Raw genomic sequence first — 23,594 nt, forward strand, 5'->3', positions numbered from 1 at the left:
TGGCTTAACTTCAGCATATTTCAACCATTAAGGAAATATTCCACTGATAAACTACTGGTTACACATATAGCTTAATATGTTACTTAGAATCACATTTTTTAATTAACTTTGTTGATATTTCATCATACCCACTACAACTATTACCGTATCGAAACAGAGTTTCCGCACTTCTTATAATGTGGTGTTTTGAGATCTCAATCCTACGCAGTGGTGAATACTGGCAGAGGATCTCACTTGTGAACGCACATGTGAGTGAAGTGACTCGTATGTCCACCATACTTCCTTGGATTTCATCTAGTGTTTACAAATAAACAAGTAAGCGCTAGTGAAAAATATTACAATGCCCATAAAGTATATAGGCAGGACAACCGATTTTAGGGGGAAACCCCTGTGGGAAATATTAGGCAACCTGAAAAATTTTGGCGTGGGCAGAATTGTGGTGAGAAGTATGTTCGAAAGATACGACGAACCATGTTACTTTGTCATACGGAAAGTTGAAGCGATGCCGAATGAGGTAATTTAATGAAGTATGCGCGTCATATGGTAGAGGTGCTGTGAGATATTGAAACTGTGTTCTTATTTCAAACTGCAGGAAACTCGCAAGGTTTGCGTCTGGGCGGAAAAGATATTCAGGGGCAGGAAGTATCCCTACTTGGTGAAAATAAGTAGCGTCACATACAAAGCGGACTACAGGCTTATCCATAAACACGAGGAATGTGCATATACCCATGCCCAGAATGCAGAATCCAGTGAGAAACCGGCGAGACTGCTCCCAAGAACAGCTCCTTTTCCACCTCTACTAAAAGTAAGTCTACATATTATTATTATTATTATTATTTTTTTTTTTTTTTTTTTTGCTATGTTAGAATCCTGAACTTTAAGTTCTCACAATTTAATTTTTATTGATTCACCATAATTTAATGAAATATAACTCAGAAAAAAGGCAGATTACTAAAATTAAGGTCAACAACTCTTACTAAGAGAAACATCAGTACTTTGCAAGGAAATCATTCACTCATGAGCAAAAATATGTGTAAACAGTTTCATAGGTAAGGCATATTATGAACATAACAGATCATGTATTTCTATCAGGTTTAGAGCGAAATAAGCGATCTTAAATCTAGTTGATACTATCCACCAGTGTGCAACCAAAATTAGAGCGTTGTTTTCTCTAAGCAGCACAGTACACCAAAAGACAAATTTTTCAATTACGTATCTTCTAATACAAGGAACGAGAAATGTAGAAGCTTCTCAGTCCCCCTCCTTTCATACCATACTCTCGTGATTCTCATCACCACTAATGGCTCTATGGTTAACTTAAAAACCATTTCCTGATAAGGAAAAATTATTTTTGTGTAATTTTTGTTTCAGTTTACTGTAGTTTCTTTCATATTCATATTGATGCATATAGAAAGTCAGTCAAATTAGAGGTCAGATTGGGGAACACTGCAGCACTTCACAAGTTACTTCCAAGTAACTGTATTAAACTTGGTAATGTTTGCCATGGTAGCAGGGAACACATGGGATACAGTTTCAAGTGCACATTACAATACTACATTGTCACAGAGATTTTACAAAATAAGTGGTACTTGAAAATGATCATCCCTCCCTCATTCTTCCCTACCATTTTTGCAGTTCTTGCACTGAAATTATGCTTGGAGGATGAAGTGCTAGGTGAAACCCAAAGTAGAAAGTATCGGAAAGACAGATTAGTTGCCATAGGAGGGGGGCGGTCTCATTGCAGTTGACAAAAATATTGTCTCTATTGAGGTCAAAACTGGTGTGACAGTGAAGTTATCTGGTCGCGTATAACAGGTCTAGATGAAACCAAGTCAATTATTGGACAATTTTAGCGATGGCCCAATTCCACTGTGACTGTTCTAGATTAATTCAAAGAAAGTGCCCTCAGGGGCTCAGCATTCATTTGGTGAGTATGGGCTTGGCGACCCTGTGCTTCCTGAGCTTGGGGCCTGATAGACGCCGCTAGTCCTCTGCCACCATAAGCTCTGGGAATGCTTCAGTGACCACCGTTCGGCGCAGCGGTGGAATGTTGTGTTCGCAAGGAACAGGGACCTTGGCTTGATCGCCCAGACAAGGAGTATGGTAAAAACCTCTGTAAAAAAACCCTCAACCCTAAGTTGTGGTTGTGGGATGCCAGAAAGGAAGCCAGAAAGGTTGAGATGGTATTACAAGTGGTCTGAAGACATTTAAATGGCTTTGTAATAGTACATTGTTGATTGAGACGGCCACTTCTGGGCAAGTAAAGAGACTTCTAACAGCAACTGCATTGGGTTACTACCCAGTTACTGGATGAGGACATCAGTGTCTTACAACGAGAATGGGCAGACAAGGGTGTTACAAAAGTCCATGTGAAGAAGAGAGTGAATGGGCAGAACTTTCAATACACAAGACCTGCCCGGCCACATTAAGGCAGGTTTCTTATGCTTACCAGTTGTACAAGTCTTACCCAGGCAAGCAGGGCTCTGTCTGGATGAATCTGTTCCCTAGCTATTCTTGAAACAATGATGGAGCCTCTTAATTCTTCAAAAACTGCTCCCAGTAGATGGGGTGGGCCTCTGGTGAGCAATGTTACCCATCCCAATAAGAGAAGCTGTGAGGATACCCCTTCTGAGCATACTCCTCAGAAATGTGGAATCAGTTATAGTAACAGGGCACAGATGTGTCAAAACGTTAAAAAAGAGCTGAGTGAACTTTTGCTAAGGTGTCCCCATTCTACAGCCAGAAAGGTTGAGATGGTATTACAAGTGGTCTGAAGACATTTAAATGGCTTTGTAATAGTACATTGTTGATTGAGACGGCCACTTCTGGGCAAGTAAAGAGACTTCTAACAGCAACTGCATTGGGTTACTACCCAGTTACTGTTGGACTGTATAAAACCTTAAATTCCAGCCATGGGATAATAACGCGTGAAGACCTCTTGGATGAGGACATCAGTGTCTTACAACGAGAATGGGCAGACAAGGGTGTTACAAAAGTCCATGTGAAGAAGAGAGTGAATGGGCAGAACTTTCAATACACAAGACCTGCCTGGCCACATTAAGGCAGGTTTCTTATGCTTACCAGTTTGCCCTCTTTTTCCAAATCCCATGTGATGTTTCAAGTGTCAACGATTTCATCATACAGCCATTTCATGTAATGGTCTTGTTACCTGTGACACTGTGGTCAAGCAGCTCATGAACCAGGTGTGGAATGTTCATCTCCATCAGTGTGTGTTAATTGCTCTAACTCACATCCAGTTTGGAGTAGAGAGTGCCCCATCTATAGGGAAGAAAAGAAAATACAAGAAATTAAAGTTACATATCACGTGTCATATGCCGAAGCAAAGAAAATGTTTAAATCATTGCAGCCCCCATCATTCGGTACCTCATTTGCATCAACTGTGAAACAACCCATAGTTAAAGTTAATCTGACGACACAAATGAAAGTGGTGATTACCAGTAAGAACGTGTGTTCCTGTTGCTGCACATACCAACAGCCGGGCTCTAATAACACTGTGCTGGGCAGAGACTCATTTACACAAACATCTCAGATTGACAACGTGGAGCCAACAGCAACTATCCCACCGGTGCCGTCTGGTACACTCATTTAGGGGTCTTCCCATGTTTCAGCTCAACAAGGGAAAGCCACCACAAAGGCCAAGTCAAAGTCCAGTGGAACAGTTCGTAAAGCACTGGCAGTGAAACAGGCTGCTGCTGCTATTGATGATTTGGCAATGGATGTGAATCCAATCAGCTTCCCATCCAGTCCTATTAATCCACCACCTTGCGTTCCTCACCAAGGTGCAAAGAGAAAGGGAAGAAAAACTTTCCCAATAGATAATGGACATACTGCAGTGGATTGTAAGTGGCTTCAGAGTTCACGTGGATGAACTAAACTTCCTCACACAGACTGGATCAGTGTGTATGTCTTCAGGAAACACATTTCAAGGGATCTGATGCCCCTGTGTAGGGGTTTTCGTCTACATTGCAAAGATGATCTTCACAGCGACAGAGCTCAGGGAGGAGTGGCGGTGTTCCTCCATGACATACTTTACTCCTCCCCTGTAACTCTAACCACCACACTACAGGCAGTTGCTGTCACTGTGCATTTTGTGTCCTTTCAGGTAACCTTCTGTTCCCTCTACCTCCGGCCACAGGTGCCACTGGATGGCGAGGCACTTTCCGAGCTGATCAACCAGCTTCCGCCACTGTTCGTCTCTTAAGGGATTTTAATACTCATAATATTCTGTGGGGTAGTTTCTCTTCCTGCCCAACGGGGTGAGTGGTTGAAGGTGTATTACGATCTGACACCATGTGTCCTCTCCTGAAGATGCGCTCCATGACAAATTTGTGCAACAGCAACAGGAACACTCTCTGCCATTGATTTGACAGTTTGCTCTCTTGCACTCGCATACTCTATCGAGTGGGAGGTGGCAGATGACCTCCACCCCAATGACCACTTTCCTATTACTCTCTGGCTATTACAACGAATGGAGCCAGAGGGAATACCACCCAAGTGGCTGTTACCCAAGGTGAACTGGACACTTAATGGCCAGTTGGCTGTGCTTGAGCACAGGGACAGCATCCACGACTGGGTGGGTCACATCACCGAAGTAATCCACACTGCCACTGATGCATCTGTACCTAAATCGTCAGGCCGTCACAGTAGGCAACTTGTTCCTTGGTGGAACAATCAGTGTCGTTGCACTGTATGGGACTGGCGGGCAGTGCTGCACAGGTTCCAGCTTATTCCAACTGCAGAGAACCTTTGATCCTTTGGGTTAGCAAGAGTCAAATCCCAACAGACAGTGAAGGAGAGCAAGAAGCAATCATGGTATGAGTTTCTAAAGTTCATTAATCGGTCAACTTCCACCACTGCTGTACGGGATTCTGTAAGGAAGAAATCTGGGAAAATGATGCCCTGTCCATTAGCTGCCGTAAAGGAGAATGGAGTCCTCAAAGCAACACCTGCGGATATCGCTAACACCACGGCGCGGTACTTTTATGATGTAACTTCATCTCTTCCAGGTTTCCACGCCTATCACGAAGTTTGGGAGAGGAGACATTTTGCTTTCACCTCCAACAATGACGATACCAATAATCTCCTGTTCTCTATGTGGGAATTAGACAAAGCATTAGCTGCAGCCCGCGAGACCGCTCCCGGGCCAGACTTTATACTTTAGGGTATGCTACGGCACCTTAATGCTGCATCTAAAGAAATCTTACTTGCTCTCTTTAATAATATATGGAGAGATGGGGAATATCCTGTCCTTTGGAGGGAATCCATAATGGTCCCCATTCTTAAACCAGGGAAGTACCGCACCCTCTTAGGCAGCTATCGGAGTGTTGCTCTTGCCAGGTGCATAGGAAAGACGCTAGAGCAGATGATCGACTACCATGTGTTTTGGAACCTGGAATCTCGAAATCTCCTCAGTCATTTCCAGTGTGGATTTAGTAGCTATCATTCCTCTCTTGATAACCTCATCCTGCTGGAGACAGCTACAAAGGAGGCATTCCTACAGAAACAGCATTTAATGTCCATCTTTTTTGACATTGAAAAGGCATACGACACTACCTGGAGACACAAGATACTTGATCAGCTAATGAATGGTGTCTTTGTGGCCGCCTCCCCATTTTCCTGTGCTCCTTTCTTGCTGAACGTTATTTTCATTACAGAGTGAGGAATACTCCTGATAGATTTCCTCAAGTTCATGTATCCCAGAGGGGAGCATTTTAAGCATGACTTTGTTTGCAGCTGCGATCAATGACATATCGTCTGCAGTGAGGAGTCCTGTGCAGTGCTCTTTGTTTGTGGATGATTTTTCTATTTTCTGTTCCACTTCTAGTCTAATCAGTTACAGTTGACACTTAAGCAACTGGAAGAATGGTCTGCATGGACAGGTTTTAATTTCGCCCCAGAGAAAACAGTATGTATTGACTTTAATCATGATCATTCTCTTTTTACACCTCCGGAACTAAGGCTGTGGGATACTGTTTTACATTTTAAGGAGACAGTGTGGTGTTCAAGTCTCTTATTTGATAGCAAAATTACTTGGCTGCCACATCTCAAGGAGCTCAAAACACGAGTCCTTAAAGCACTGGATATTATAAGTGCTTGAATGGGAAGAACTGGGCTGCCAATAGATCCTGCTTGCTGCATTTCTTTAAGTTTTTTGTGCGATCACGTAGTGATCGTGGTTGTATGGTCTGTGGCTCAGCATGACCAACATATTTAAAGATGCTGGACACCATACACCACAAAGGCAATGGATTGGCCACTGGAGCCTATTGGATGAGCCCTATACCGAGCTTGAGTGCAGAGGCAGGGGAGCTACCATGAGCTGCTCGGCAGTGGTTTCTTGTTGCTAAGCAGGTGCTCAAGCTCAGGTCATTTCTGACTTTGCTGGCTTTCCCTGCAGCAATTAATATCTGCGCATCCTCAGAAAGACTATCGCACTCATCCATGAGGCTTGAAACTGGTATATGGGCAAAGCAGCTGTTCTTGAATCTGGGAGTGTCTCCGCCAAACATTCAGCAGGAGGGTTGGTGCAAAGCTCCACCCTAGTTGTTATTGAAACCTAGAATGATTTTAGATTTGATAGAGAGCAACAAATTGTTCACTCCAGACTACGTCTTTAAGCATAAATTTCTTACCATTGTAAATTAGCACTAGGACGGTAATGTGATATACACAGATGGGTCCAAAGAGGGGGATGCTATTGTTTGTTCTGTCATTTTTTTCCTGCCTCTGTCTTTAGTTTCCATCTACCTTGTGCATTTACTATCTTTGACACTGAACTTTATGTGATTTTTAAAGCTGTGGATCAGATGAAACGTGAACACGGATCCCAGTTCCTCGTCTGCTCTGACTCACTTAGCATGCTGCAGACAGTCCAGTCTATGTACCCAGCAGATAGAACTGTCCAGAACATACAAGATGCCATCCTGCACTTGCAATGACAAGGAAAGGTCTCATTTTGTTGGGTTCCAGGATATGTGGGTATCCGTGGGAATGAGTTAGGAGATACTGCGCCTAAGGAGGCATGAACCCTTCCCCACATATCTGCCTACCCTATCCCTCTGCACACTGTGCTGTCATTGTTGTGAAGGTCTGCCATGCGTCTTTGGGAGGAAGAGTGGCTGGGCATGATGGAAAATAAGTTGCGAGCAATAAAAGCAACTGTGAGGCCATGGTGCATCCTTCTGGTCAGTTTGAATTGATGAAGTCTTTTTAGGACACAGCTCTCTGACCCATGGCTTCCTTCTCAGACACGAAGAACCACCTGTATGTGGTGTGCTGGTTATGGTTTGCCACATTTTAACCAACTGTATTTTATATAATGACAAGAGGCTTCAAGTTGGTTTACCAACAGACCAGTCCTCAATTTTAGTTGATAATGATCTGAATGTGGCACATATTTTACGATTTTGTGTTTGGTCTTCACTTCTACCCAAGCTCTTTGGTCGCCACTTTTAATATGTTGGAGAACAACTGGCTCGTCCCATTGCTATTTTTATAACCAGCTGATCTTCTTTTCTGGACTTGCCTCTTAGTGGCTGTCCAGATCAGATGTCATTGTTTGTAATGGTCTGCCTTGACTTGCTTGCTCCATTGCACTGTTTAGGGGAGTCGTGTGTGTTCATGTAACAAAGAGTACAAGGGGGCCTTATATGGTCTTATGTTGTATTTTAGGCTATCCTCATTTTGTGTGCTATAGTCCCATTTACCTCACACAGTCAGTGCATAAATACCCTATCATGCGATATTGGCTGGAGGTGCCTTTAACCTACCGAATGTAGACTGGAATGTCTATGGATTTATTGCAGGGGGTACAGACAGAAAGTCTTTGTCTTGAGCAGCTGGTTCGGCAGCACACACACTTGAACTACCTTAGGCCTTGTAACTACAGTCAGGCTGACATCAGTATAGAAATGGGGATTAGTGATCATGATGTCATCATAGCGACTATGATTATGAAAGTTAATAAATCAGTCAAGAAAGCTAGGAGAGTGTTTCTGCTAGAAACAGCAGGTAAACAGTTGTTAGCATCTCACTTAGACAGTGAATGGACATCACTTAGTTCTAGTATGATGACATAGGGGAATTATGGGTAAAATTTAAACAAATTGTAAATCATGTTTTGGAGAAGTATGTGCCTGTTTATTGGGTTAAGGACAGAAAAGACCCATTGTAGCTTAACAGTGAACCATCAGTCATACCTTAGTGAAAGGTCTGGCTGAGAGCCTGAGAAAATTCTAGTCCCTTTTAAAATTGCTGAGTGGGTTTAAGGCTTCCATCCAGTCACTCATTGACCAGTTTGGTGTGGCAGTAGAAGTTACCAAAATGAAAGCTTAAGTTCTAAATTTCACACAAGAGAATCTTATATACATACTGTCGTTTGGCCATCACTCAGATTCCTGTATGGACAACATGATAATAAGCATCCCTGGCATAGAGAAACAACTGAAATAGTTGAAAGAAAACAAGTTGGCAGGTCCAGATGAACTCCCAGTTCAGTTTTACAAAGAGTACTCTATGGAATTGGCCCATTACTTAGTTTACATTTACTGTGAATCTCTTATCACAAAAAGTCACGAGTGACTGGAAAAAAGCACGTTGTATCTGTTGTGTTGTGGTCTTCAATTCAGAGACTGGTTTGATGCAGTTCTCCACGCTACTCTATCCTGTGCAAGCTTCTTCATCTCCAAGTAACTACTGCAACCGACATCTTTCTGAATCTGCTTAGTGTATTCATCTCTTGGTCTCCCTCTACGATTTTTACCCTCCAAGCTGCCCGTCTCCCCCTATGATTTTTACCCTCCACACTGCCTTCCAGTACTAAATTGGTGATCCCTTGATGCCTCAGAACATGTCCTACCAACCGATCCCTTCTTCTAGCCAAGTTGTGCCACAAATTCCTCCTCTCCCCAATTCTGTTCAACACTTCTTCATTCATTACATTATCTACCCATCTAATCTTAGCTTTCTTCTGTAGCACCACATTTCGAAAGCTTCTATTCTCTTCTTGTCTAAACTATTTATTGTCCACGTTTCACATCCTTACATGGCTACACTCCACACAAATACTTTGAGAAAAGACTTCCTGACACTTAAATCTATACTCGATGTTAACAAATTTCTCTTCCTCAGAAACACTCTTCTTGGGATTGCCAGTCTACATTTTATATCCTTCTTACTTCGACCATCATCGGTTATTTTGATCCCCAAATAGCAAAACTCATCTACTACTTTAAGTGTCTCATTTCCTAATCTAATGCCCTCAGCATCACCTGATTTAGTTAGACTACATTCCCTTACCCTCGTTTTGCTTTTGTTGATGTTCATCTTACACCCTCCTTTCAAGACACTGTCCATTCTGTTCAACTGCTCTTCCAGGTCCCTCGCTGTCTCGGACAGAATTACAATGTCATCAGCAAACCTCAAAGTTTTTATTTCTTCTCCATGGATTTTAATTCCTACTCCATATTTTTCTTTTGCTTCCTTTACTGCTTGCTCAATATACAGATTGAATAACATTGTGGATAGGCTACAATCCTGTCTCACTCCTTTCCCAATCACTGCTTCCCATTTGTGGCCTTCGACTCTTATAACTGCCATCTGGTTTCTGTACAAGAAAGCCTTTCGCTCCCTGTATTTTACCCTTGCCACCTTCAGAATTTGAAAGAGTGTATTCTAGTCAACACTGTCAAAAGCTTTCTCTGAGTCTACAAATGCTAGAAATGTAGGTTTGACTTTCCGTAATCTATCTTCTAAGATAAGTCATAGGGTCAGTATTGCCCCACATGTTCCTACATTTTTACAGAATCCAAACTGATCTTCCCCAAGGTTGGCTTCTACCAGTTTTTACATTGTCTGTAAAGAATTCGTGTTAGTATTTTGTAGCCGTGACTTATTAAACTGATAGTTCGGTAATCTTGTATATAAGAAGGGTAAAAGAATGGACCCATAAAATTACAGACCAATATCTGGTTTGCTGCAGAATTCTTGAACATATCCTCAGTTCCAATATAATAAATTTCCTTGAGACCAAAAAGCTTCTGTCCATGAACCAGCCCAGTTTTAAAAAAAGCACCGCCCATTCAAAACTCCACTTGCTCTTTTCTCACATGACATACTGCAAACTATGGATAAAGGGCAACAGGTAGATTCCATATTTCTAGATGTCCTAAAAGCATTTGACATGGTGCCCCACTGCAGATTGTCAATGAAGATACAAGAATATGGAATAGGTTCCCAGATATGTGAGTGCCTCAAACCCAGTACATTGTCCTTGATGGCAGGTGTTCATCAGGGACATGAGTGTCATCAGCAGTGGTTCAGGGAAGTGTAATAGTACCGCTATTATTTTCTATATACTTAAATGATCTGGCAGACAGGGTGGGCAGCAATCTGCAGTTGTTTGCTAATGGTGCTGTGATGTATGATAAGGTGTTGAAGTTGAGTGACTGTAGGAGGATAAAAGATGACTTGGACAAAATTTCTAGTCAGTGGCAGCTAGCTCTAAATGTAGAAAAATGTAAATTAATGCAGAAGAGAAGGAAAAAGAAACCCATAATGTTCAAATACAGCATTATTAGTGTACTGCTTGACACAGCATTTAAATATTGGGGCATAACCTTGCAAAGTGATATGAAGTGGAACAAGCATGCTTGACAGGGAAGGTGAATGGTAGACTTTTTTTTTTGTTGTTGTTGTTAGAATTTTAGGGAAATGTGGTTCATCTGTAAAGGAGACTGCATATAGAATGCTAACCTGACCTATTCTTGAGTCGTGCTAGAGTGCTTGGGATCTGCATGAGGTCTGATTAAAGGAAAACATTGAAGAAATTCAGAGGCAGGCTGCTAGATTTGTTACTGGTATATTCAAACAGCACGCAAATATTAAAATTCAGGAACTCAAATGGGAATTCCTGGAGGAAAGGTGATCTTCTTTTTGAGGAACCCTGTTAAGAAAATTTAGAGACCTGACATTTGAAGCTGACCGCAGAACAATTCTACTGCTGCCCACATATGTTTCGCAAAAGGACCACACAGGTAAGGTACGAGAAATTAGAGCTCATGTGGGGACATATAGACAGTTATTTCTCCCTCGCTCTGTTTTTAAGTGGAACAGGAAAGCAAAAGACTGGTAGTGGAACAGGGTACCCTCCGTCACACACTGTGTAGGGGCTTGCAAAGTGTGTATGTAGATGAAGATGCAGTATTCTTTCTCCAATTTGTGTTACTTTTTCTTAATTTTGTAATTTGTGTTTTGTAATTTTTATGTACTTTATTTATTTAACCTGATCTAATTAGGCCCATCAGGCCCTCTCTTACATTGGACGAGGGTCTCACACGTACAGTACCTTTTTTATATCATAAGTATCCAAGAAATAACAATTTCAATATGACAAATAGTAGTAAAATGATTTGAGTGTTTGAATTGGCAGTGTGAGTAAATTATTCTGACTGTGAACTAATAAAGTTAATACTGGCAATACTTGTACTACTGCAGCTGCTGCCACTAATAATGATAATAATATTAAATAGGTGCACTGATATAGCGAGTTCTGAGGAAAGGGAATTTGAGGAGACTGTGTCAGTTAAGAACACTGGGAAATGAGGAAGAGCTGGCTGGAAAGAAAGATGTACAAAGGTAACTAGAGCTTGGAGGGACAATGGGAGTCATTATTGTTGTTTTAGTAGAAATGCCATTAACTGTCTTCTGAAGCTGGAATTGTTTTTCAATTCATATTCGCAGGAGGTTATTCCAGAGTCAGGTTCCTGCTACCAAGAAGGACTTCGAGAAAGCGGCTGAACAATGGAGTGTGACAGAAAGAATTTTGTTGTGATGGGAACAGGTGTTTCAGCCATGCTACGCAGACAAGAGCATTAAGGTTGAGGATAGATATGAAGGACAGTGTTCACTGAGAAGACATTAGAGAAGACACAGGGTATGAAAATAGCTGCACTTGTCTGCACACAGTCACAATATCTGTGCATGTGATGGTGGAATACGATCAGAGTGTCGAACATCACAGATATAATAAACAGAGGTGTTCATAACCACTTCCAAGTGTGGTGAGCTATTCTGTGGGTCCTTTTAGGATAACATCGCTGTTATCAGTAGTTGAAAGTATAAGTTTCTTCTTTAGGTAAAGAGGGAAGAGCTTTGCACAATGCAGGTACATGCTCAGTCCAATGTAGCTTTTTACTTATTATTACTCCTGAACTCTTTGCTGTAGGATAGAAGGTGATATTCCTCATTTAGAGTTAAAAATGGCAGGGATTCCCAATATTTTGGGCCAATGAACCTAGAATGACCAAACAGTACTGCTTGTGTTTTGGTTGGGTTGAGCTTTAAGCTTGTATCCTGTGACCACTAAGTGCGTACAGGTCGATATTGAGATTCTTGATAGTTGTCTTCACATTTATTGGCTTTGCAATTAGATATACCTGAAGGTCATCACCATACATGTGGTATTTCTAATAGGACAAAACTGATGAAACATCATTTATATACAGTGAAGATGTTGTAGGACCTAATAACAAACCATGGGGAATGTCTGATACTACCTGCTTCCATGGTGACTTTTTTGCCAGACATGATGCTTGCTGGTGAGATGTCAGGTATGTCTGAAACCATTACACTGCACTTGATGAGAAATTTAGGCTGCTAAGTTTGGCAGGTAAAATATCATAGCAGACAGTGTCAAACGCTTTGCTGAAGTTTAAGAAGCACATGATTGTTATCTCTTGTGCATCCATGGCAAGCTTCAGGTCATCCGTTACCTTTATTAAGGCAGATGATGTGCTGCGATGTTTACAGAAGCCTGATTAGTATTAGTCTAGTGGGTTGTTTGTTGGTAATAGTTCGTTGGCTGCTCATGGACTGTATATTCTAAGGACTTAAAACTTTGTAACTATTATTTTCATTAGCTTTGCACTGCCGTTTTTATAATGTATAGTTTTATTTTAATCTGTTTCTATCCACTAGTGCAGTGGTTGGTAAACTCATTAGTCAAAAGAGCCAAATATCAACAGTACAATTGCTGAAATTTATTTTGAGAGCCAAATTTTTTCAACTTGAACTGTGTAGGTAGGTATATTGTTATTAAAATGTGTTACGGTACTCCTAAGCTGGCTGATGGTGAAAACATCTTCAGTTTGATTGAGGTCAGCTGCTTTGAACTCTCCCACACACTTGGCTTGTGTACCAGTTTTTTTCTAGACGTATCAGGAATGAATAATACATACAGTTTTTACTGTCCACAAAAATATAAATTGTATGGCCCATGTTAGGCAGCAGTCATAAAGAATAAATGTTTTGCCCACCTCATTTTGTTCATCCTGTTATGTCCAAACAGCCTCAACATCTTTCTCAGTTCTTCACACTCTATATCCATTTACTCCACAATGCTCCATAATATTGACTTAGTAAACTTTATTTAAAACTTTAACCCTCAGTTAAATTTTAGGAATGTTGCCTAGAACTTGATGTTATGCATAAATGATATTATTTATTGATAAAATTAAATTGTAAGACATCCATTAAAATAAAATAATGACAATAACTATCGCTTATGTGGACAGTGGTTGTTCATCTCTTGGAAAGTTTCTATGTTGTTGAATAATTTTTTGCATGATTCTAGGGTCTCATCAATAAGATTTCTAAATTCACTCTTGATTTGGTTCACACATGAATATGTAAGCCTGAGTAAGGAATGAATGGTAAACACAAGTTATTCAGCTGGCTAAACAGTCAGAAATTCTATTCCAGGTGTTAAAAATCAACGTACAGGTACATTCCCTCTCTAGGTCTTTCAGAGCAGACCAGTTGTGCTGTGAACTAAGTTCATATATTTTCCTCCAGTATTTCTGCACTGAGGTGCTAAAGAAACGGGTATAAGCCTGCATATTCAAATACAGAGATATGTAAACACTGAGAATACAGCACTGCAGTTGGCAAAGCCTATATAAGACAAGTGTCTGGCTCAGTTGTTAGATCGGTTACTGCTGCTACAATGGTAAGTTATCAAGATTTAAGTGAGTTTGAACATGTTGTTACAGTCGACTCACTAGCGCTGGGACATAGCACCTCTGAGGTAGCAATGAAGTGGGATTATCAGGAGTCCGGTAAAACAAATTTTCGATATCGCTGCGGCCGGAGAAAGATCCTGCAAGAACGGGACCAACGACAACTGAAGAGAATTGTTCAGCATGACAGAAGTGCAACCCTTCCATAAATTGCTGCAGATTTCAATGCTGGGCCATCAGCAAGTGTCAGCATGCAAACCATTATTCGACACATCATCAGTATGGGCTTTCGGAGCCGAAGGCTCACTGGTGTGCCCTTGATGACTACACAACACAAAGCTTTATGCCTCACCTGGGCCTGTCAACACTGACATTGGACTTGATGCCTGAAACATGTTGCCTGCTTGGAAAAACTTCTTTCAAATTGTGTCGAGCGGATGAATGTGTACGAGTATGGAGACAACCTCATGAGTCCATGGATCCTGCATCTCAGCAGGGGACTGTTTGAGCTGGTTGAAGCTCTGAAATGGTATGGGGCATGTGCAGTGGAGTGATATGGGTCCTTTGATACGCCTAGATATAGCTCTGACAGATGACACATACATAAGCATCTTGACTGATCACCCACATCCATTCGGGTCCATTGTGCATTCCGATGGACTTAGGCAATTCCAACAGGACAATGCTACACCTTACATGTCCAGAATTGCTACAGAGTGGCTCCAGGAATACTCTTCTGAGTTTAAACACTTCTGCTGGCCACCAAACTCCCCAGATATGAACATTATTGAGCATATCTGGGATGCCTTGCAATGTGCTGTCCAGAAGAGATCTCCACCACCTACTAATCTTATGGATTTATGGACAACCTTGCTGGATTCATGGTGTCAATTCCCTCCAGCACTACTTCAGACATTAGTCGAGCCCATGCCACGCCATGTTGCAGCACTTCTGCGTGCTTCCAGGGACCTTACGTGATGTTAGGCAGGTGTACCAGTTTCTTTGGCCTTTCATTGTATATCCCCGCAAAGACATTCAAATTTCAAGCTCCATAATTTTTTTTTTAAAAAAATCTGGTAATTGCAGTTCAAAGCTGCTGGTGTCAGTATTAAAAACAGATAAATTTAATTCTGTTAAAGTAACATAAGGAGTTTTTTAAACTATAGCTTTGCAGTTATGAATATGGAAACCCTGTTGAGAAAACTGTACTTCATATTTAAAAATGTTGTTTCAAAATAGAAAATGTCAGAATCAGAATTATTTTCTCGATGATGTTTCAATGGGCTTAGGTTAAGTAAATCAAAGTTTCTCCTTCAAAATATTGAGGAAAAAGAGAAAATTTATTTTTAAGTGAAATAACTTCTTCTAGTATTGAAAAAAAAAAAAAAAAGGTTCCCTTTCCCTTGTAGTTTCGATTAAGCTGATTTAAATGTTGTAACATCTTCCATGAAATAAAATTTTTGGACCCATTGATCATCTGTGAGTTCCCAGGAAACATTTGTCTCAAGGAGAACTGCTTGAATCTCTCTTAATAAGGAAGGAAAATGTTTCTTCGTGATAACCAGTGTTTTTTGTAATGCAGCGGAAGATCTGTGTACTCACTCTCTGTTTCAAATAAAATTTCTTTAAATTGGTGATGATTAACAATTTTAGTTATAATGGAGTTGATAATTGTAACCATGAAATCCAAAGCTTTGCAAATTTTTTCTGGGAATGTCTGTGCACAAAGTGCTTCTTTATGAATGATGAAATGGTAAGTAGGTATCTTATGGTTGTGTTTTTCAAAGTATCAACAAACCAGCTTCTTAACCAGTTATACAGTCCACTCCATCTGTCGAAATAGTGGAATATGTTGTCTTTCAGTGCACTCAGTTACAGCAATTGCTGTATCCTCTCCAAATATTTGATCTTGGAATGACAGTAATTCTAAAATTTCTCCTTTAGGACATGTAGATAAAATTAATTGTACAAAAAGTTGTGTTGCATTGTTTATGTCCCAAGACTCATCTATAGCTATCGATAAAACTGAAAACATTTTAAGATTTCGACTTGCTGGTTGCTTACATATTATAATGGCAGGCCAAGTAGTTTTTATTGAGTGTGTACACAGATACATGACACTATATTTCAACATAGTCACAAAATCTCAGTAAACGACAGTAGGAATGTTCTGCCTATTGTTCAGTTCCCTTGATGATAGAAATCCACTCCTTGGTCGTGGAGCAATTTGAGAACCACAGTGTGAAAGCCCTCATTGTTGGAAAATGTGCGATTGTTGCGAATAAGTTTCTTGATTTCCTGGGCATTGTCAGTGGTCAATGTTGATGACCTTTCTTCACGATCAGCATCACCCACACCTGTGTGGTGTTGGTCAAATTGTTGACACCATTTCCCTACGGCAGGATGTGAAATTGCATGTGGTTGATATGTTGCTAGAATTTCATGTTGAGTCTGCGTGCAGTTTAGACTTTCCCACAAGAATTGTAATGTCACATGTACTTGAGCTTTGGAGTACATTTCTTGTTGTCATGCCATTCCACTCGCACACTGTGATACATCTATTATCTGTACCACAGGAGAACTGTCTCTGCAGGAAACCCAGCACTTGCACACTCTCCCAGCTGTGAGCCACTGTTGTTGCACAATGGTCTCAGTGTGGGATGACATGCGTAACTTACCTTTTGAAGTCCCCTTGTATATCTTCCTCTCTTAGCAATCTTTTGACTAACAACAAAACTTGCAGTATTAACATTGTTGGATGAATGCATCCTACACTCCTGGAAATTGAAATAAGAACACCGTGAATTCATTGTCCCAGGAAGGGGAAACTTTATTGACACATTCCTGGGGTCAGATACATCACATGATCACACTGACAGAACCACAGGCACATAGACACAGGCAACAGAGCATGCACAATGTCGGCACTAGTACAGTGTATATCCACCTTTCGCAGCAATGCAGGCTGCTATTCTCCCATGGCGACAATCGTAGAGATGCCGGATGTAGTCCTGTGGAACGGCTTGCCATGCCATTTCCACCTGGTGCCTCAGTTGGACCAGCGTTTGTGCTGGACGTGCAGACCGCGTCAGACGACGCTTCATCCAGTCCCAAACATGCTCAATGGGGGACAGATCCGGAGATCTTGCTGGCCAGGGTAGTTGACTTACACCTTCTAGAGCACGTTGGGTGGCACGGGATACATGCGGACGTGCATTGTCCTGTTGGAACAGCAAGTTCCCTTGCCGGTCTAGGAATGGTAGAACGATGGGTTCGATGACGGTTTGGATGTACCGTGCACTATTCAGTGTCCCCTCGACGATCACCAGTGGTGTACGGCCAGTGTAGGAGATCGCTCCCCACACCATGATGCCGGGTGTTGGCCCTGTGTGCCTCGGTCGTATGCAGTCCTGATTGTGGCGCTCACCTGCACGGCGCCAAACACGCATACGACCATCATTGGCACCAAGGCAGAAGCGACTCTCATCGCTGAAGACGACACGTCTCCATTCGTCCCTCCATTCACGCCTGTCGCGACACCACTGGAGGTGGGCTGCACGATGTTGGGGCGTGAGCGGAAGACGGCCTAACGGTGTGCGGGACCGTAGCCCAGCTTCATGGAGACGGTTGCGAATGGTCCTCGCCGATACCCCAGGAGCAACAGTGTCCCTAATTTGCTGGGAAGTGGCGGTGCGGTCCCCTACGGCACTGCGTAGGTTCCTACGGTCTTGGCGTGCATCCGTGCGTCGCTGCGGTCCGGTCCCAGGTCGACGGGCACGTGCACCTTCCGCCAACCACTGGCGACAACATCTATGTACTGTGGAGACCTCACGCCCCACGTGTTGAGCAATTCGGCGGTACGTCCACCCGGCCTCCCGCATGCCCACTATACGCCCTCGCTCAAAGTCCGTCAACTGCACATACGGTTCACGTCCACGCTGTCGCGGCATGCTACCAGTGTTAAAGACTGCGATGGAGCTCCGTATGCCACGGCAAACTGGCTGACACTGACGGTGGCGGTGCACAAATGCTGCGCAGCTAGTGCCATTCGACGGCCAACACCGCGGTTCCTGGTGTGTCCGCTGTGCCGTGCGTGTGATCATTGCTTGTACAGCCCTCTCGCAGTGTCCGGAGCAAGTATGGTGGGTCTGACACACCGGTGTCAATGTGTTCTTTTTTCCATTTCCAGGAGTGTATAATTAAATACAGAACTTCATTCTTCTGAAATTTATCAGTTGCTTCATTCCTTGCATTATTGGCATGATATTGAGTATACAAAAGGCTCTTGTTTGGAGTTGTAAAATGTCTCTCCAAGTCTGATTTCTCGCTGTGGGTCGGTTTTTCTTGACAAATAACCGGTTGCAAAATGCAGGTTTATTAAACCTTGACAATCATTTCCACAGTTTTAAAACCATCTTCTTCAGAAGATGTAGGACTTATTTATAAGATTATGACACTGTGTATGGAACAAAGATAGTAACATTACAATAAGCAAAATTACAGGAATGTTACAAAATTTTTTTTAAAGAAACATACGTAAAATCACATTATCTGTAGTCAAAGTGCAAGTTGTTGGCTGTCTATGAAAATAGAAAATAGTACCTGTCTGCTGCAGGGATTTGCATTAAAAAAAAAAAAAAAAAAAAAAAAAAAAAAAAAAAAAATCCCATATTTGACACAGGATGCAACAGTATATAGTATGCCACTTCAAATATTTGTATAAAACTGATATTTAAATATAATATGTGGCATCAGATCCTATACAGCAGCGTTACGTCACTGACTAGTGACTGACAAAGGTGGAGGCACTAACCTGAAGTTATCTGTGATAAGTGGCGCACCTGTGCATCCTGTATGCATGTGGCTGCAATGAGCAGTGTGTGTGATTCTGCTAGTACATGTTATTAACAGGGTTAACAGATTAACCAAATAGTTGAAAAGAGGAAAAGGAGAGGGGGTAAAAAGAGTGTTATTAAAGTCAAATGGCTTATACAAGGTCTGCAGGCTCAGGTAAATAGAGCAGACTCCTTAAAAACGTGCAACTCTTATGAGAAACACTTGTGTGTGAATATGCAACCATAAAAGTATCATGTTAAGAGGAGTGATCATACTGATAAAGCATGCTATACAAAGAGGGGATGTTATAAAATAACCAGAAAAATGGTAAATGAAGCCAAACTAACCAGTGTATATGCCTAGAAATCAGGTGTTGCAGGTAGAATAAAAAGACACTAAAAAATAAAAGGGGGGATACACATCTAAAATGGTACATTACTAAAGTAACTGTGTGTAATGTAATTGTGGATGACAAAGAATCTTATAAAATAACAAGAGATTATTCTTACTGAACATAGAATTTTGAGGAAAACAAACACAGCACAGAGGCCAGCACCGAACAGTCAACTTGGCTTCTCAGCCAGAAGTAGAGGCTTAAAGGCGTCCAGGAAATGTCCGCTTGCAAGTTAAAGCTGATCATTTAAAATATAGCTGTTGTTTTTCTCTAAGTGTTTGAAAATTTCAAGCTCGTCCATAAATCTGATCTATGCCCTTTTACTTCTTTGTGTTAGAACACAATATCCTTTTGAGTACGACCAACAATAAATAAATGTTCTGCGAAGGTGGAATTGTGTACATTACTACTTTTCTTTCCTAATAGATGTTCTTTATGTCTCACCTTGATTGTTCTACCAGTCTGCCCAATGTAGTAACTGGGTAGTTACTGCAGATTATTTTGCAAATGCCAGAATTTTAGAATGGATCCTCAGCATTTTTGATAGTATGCACAAGATGTTTTTTTTAGGTTATTATTAGTAGAAAAAGTTACCCTGCATTTATATTTATTCAGCAAAAAGCTTATTATTATTCGCTTTACTGTTAGTGGATGAGTTACCTTGTAGAGTTAATTGATTTTGGTAGTTTTGTTACTCAGGATATGATCTACTAAATGGATTTTATTACGTTTATTTCGTTTTGTAGATTACTAGGAGACAGGGGCGTTATTATGGCACGATTGACAGCAGAGTGAAAGTTGCTGAAGTGCAGGCATATTCAAAATCTTGACAGATTGGAAGCCCTAAAGTTTGAATAAGTGTAGAAGTCTTGGTCCGTTCAAATATAAATTCGCAGTTCTCATCTTGTATTTCTTTGTAGGTATGTTAAACGAGTCCTCTAAAAAAGGTTTTGTTTTACAATAATAAAGTGACCAACACCAAATAATTACAGTTCTTAAATTTATGACAAAAGTATCTGTAGGATTTGTAGCTGGTTGGAAAAATGCAGGTAACTTCATGTGTCAAGTAGATACTTTTTATCAGCCACACCTGATTTGTAGACATGACTAGCATTGGCCACTGCACGTTGAGACTGCTGACTGACTCACTCACCTAATTTGTGCTTGAATCACATGTGCGTCCTCCTTATGTGCAGGTGATTGAAACTTTGTGGCATTCAAATGCACAGAACGGCAGTAATTGGAGGAGAATGTGCCGCTTTTTTTTGGAGGAACCATGGAGTAGGGGCAAAACACTTTGGAAAGAGGCAGGCAGAAATGCAAACTGCAAGGGTGCTGGTATGAACTATAGTTCTAGTAATTCAAGTGGGGACAGTTGCTCAGTAGTAACACATTGTGGAACATAGTGCAAAGATATGATTTGATATCTTTCTGGAATTGTTTGTGAGGACCCGCACATCATATTTTGTAGAAGAGCCACACTCAAGGGGCCAAAGAGCTGCATGTGGCTCCTGAGCTGCAGTTTGCTGACCTCTGCACCAATGTGTCCAGCTTATACTAGTTTGCCACACTTTGTATTTGACTGCATCTGCTATTAGTTCTGCAAGCTGTAAGTTTCTGCTCAAGATGGTTGCTTTATATGTTGTGCAGAGTTTTTATTAACTGATTATTGCAGTAATTCCATTTATTAGACTTTGATTTGCCTCCTCTCCTACACCTCTTTGCCAGCAGCTCCTTGGAGTAAGTGCTGCTACATTGATTCCTCCCCCCACCCCCTTTTTTTAGCTCTTTGAGGAAGGCACAGCTTAAGAAACTGTTTCATCTTTTGAAGTTAGCTTAACTACCTTCTTTGTCTGTGGCATATTAATATGTCCATTTGTGTTTCAATTTACTGCTTCCATGTTTCTTATATACACTTAATGCCTTATGTCTCATAGTGCACAGATATCTCCTAAGAAAGTAATAAATTAATGAACTGACCAGTTTTGATGCAATATATTTGAAATGCATGCTTATGACATCAGCAGTGAGGTGCCTATTGACTGCTATGGAGTAACACAGAAATTTACATGATTACTTGAAAAATCAACAGCACTTTGCTATGTCTATTTTAGTTTTATTGAATGGTTCATTATTCTCTTTCTTTTCTATTCCTTGAAAAAAAATACTGCTGTAATGATATGTTCTAGATAAAGGGGCTTGCTAAGGACATTTTATAGATACCTCAAATGAATTTTTCTTTTATATGAGTAACAGGTCTAGTTGTAAATACAAATATTTTTCTGAGATATCCTGCATCTTGTTTGTTTGAAATACTCTGCTGCCTGAAACATAGTCTTTTCCACATTATGTGAAATATACAGAATGTGTATGTCATGCTGATGCACAAATTCAGATGAAATATGAATTATTGTTGTTTGACGATAAAGGGAAATATCAGCTAACACTCACTGTCACAAGATGCCTGATATATTCCAGGGATGTGTACTGGTTTTCTTGTGAAGCAGGCTGTGTGCCATCTTACCTGGAAATGTTGACTTACTTGGAACACACTGACTGACTTGCTGACAGTGGCAACAGCAGAACCGAATGCCTGATGTTGTGTGGCCACTGGCAGCCACAGCAGAACCTCATGCCTGATTCTGTGTGCTTGGCCTGACCTGGTGGTGAAACATCCATCACTAAGTGTGTGGCAATCAATATGTTAAAAATAACAAAGCCATAACATTTACACTCTCACTCCGTGAACTTCCCCACCCCCTTTCTATTTCTACTGTCATTGGTTCTCACTTTACTACTTTGTCATTTTTTGTTTCTCTTTTTATCTTTGTTACTTGTATTGCTGTCATTTCTGTTGTTGCTTTCCCTCCACTACTTGCACTTACTTTTCTTCTTTTCTCCTCTGATATTTTCTTATTTTGTCTTATTAATACTTTGATTTTTAGAGTCATTTCGACTTATGTCCAATCTAACTGTTCTGTCTGCCTCTTCAAAAATTTCTTAGTCTTAAGTTGTAGTTTGTTGGTAGCATTTCATTGTTGGTTTCTCATACGTTCTGACATATCGTCTCTCCCTTGACTAGTGGCTCTGTATAGCCCTGTTTTCATTAGCTCTTTTTGATTCAAGCTTTCACTGTGCTCCTGTTTGAAAGGTATTGACAAGGTTAAAATATTTATCAAAATGTGTCACAGATTACATACTTTCTTTTGTTACAGGAGCTGATAATCCGTGATTGCCTAGCCAGGGGCGAAAAAGTGACAGAGGAACCGAGGATGCCTCTTGTATGTAACCAAGGTGTTGATAACGTCTCAGTAGTTGCAAAAGAAAGTGAAAAGCCAACTGTCTCTATAGATAGACTCTTTGGTGTTACTAAGAGCCAAACATTATATAGTAATATTGAAAAGTGATATGTTGGGGCAGTGTATAATTTTTTGTTGTTACACTGTATAATTTTTTGTTGTTACACTGTAGGTATTGTATTTTATTAATAAAAAGAATTGGTAATGTATGTTACTTATTGTTTGGAATGTATTTACACCCTCTTTATTTGATAAATGTATTGTTGCTCTCCCTGCTTTCATTTTTGTGATGATTAAGTCATATGTGTAAGTTGTGAAATTGAACGTGCAGGATATAGATAACCTTGATGTGATTAGAACAAGTGCTACTGTGTAGGTGAGCAGTAGCGACTTCATCTATGAAGGTGTTGTGTTGCTAAAACTACTATATTGGGGCTTTGTTGTATAGCTTTCTGACAGAAGTCATACCAAGTTTTCAGTTCTCCTACAGTCAAGTCTTTGCCAAAATCAAATTTTAGGTTTGTATACTGATGTTCATGGGCATAACCTTTCTCATTGTTTGATCCTGAGTGTAATGATGTATTTGTTACCAGAGCATCATGAAGATATCTCAGTTAACTTCTGGACTGTCTGAACAATTTATCTTTAGTTAACCCAGCCATTCTTATAGTCAAATCTCTTGGTAGTGCTGTATTTCAATAAGGAAAAGAGCAATTTTGACAAGTTAGAAGTGTATAATGACTTATGTATGCTACACCACACATTCATTCAATTTTAAAAAGTATTTTTTCACTCTGTAGCAGAGTCTGCACTGACGAAACTTCCTGGCAGATTAAAATTATGTGCTGCCATGAAGTTTCAAGCAATATCTTCCTTTATATGTGGACATAATTTCTGTCACAGTGTTAATCTGAAACATTTCAGTGATAGCTTTTGAATCAAATACATGAGTAATATCTAACAGCTGCAGAAAAGTAATCATTGCCAAAACCTGACGTATTTGGAAATTATAGCATGTTTCTGAGTGAT

The 23,594-nt window shown here is 40.7% G+C and overlaps 1 protein-coding gene across 1 annotated transcript; it reads left to right on the forward strand.

Annotated features, from left to right (window-relative positions):
* The first annotated feature begins 211 nt into the window (after positions 1-211).
* On the forward strand, positions 212-22,779 carry LOC126473902 (28S ribosomal protein S34, mitochondrial). Its single transcript, XM_050101246.1, has 3 exons — positions 212-514; positions 593-805; positions 22,482-22,779. The coding sequence occupies exons 1-3, from the start codon at positions 341-343 to the stop codon at positions 22,671-22,673; spliced, it is 579 nt and encodes a 192-aa protein (XP_049957203.1). The 5' UTR covers positions 212-340; the 3' UTR covers positions 22,674-22,779.
* Positions 22,780-23,594: the final 815 nt, after the last annotated feature.

This window comes from Schistocerca serialis, chromosome 4 (genome assembly GCF_023864345.2).
Source record: "Schistocerca serialis cubense isolate TAMUIC-IGC-003099 chromosome 4, iqSchSeri2.2, whole genome shotgun sequence".
NCBI lineage: Eukaryota > Metazoa > Arthropoda > Insecta > Orthoptera > Acrididae > Schistocerca > Schistocerca serialis.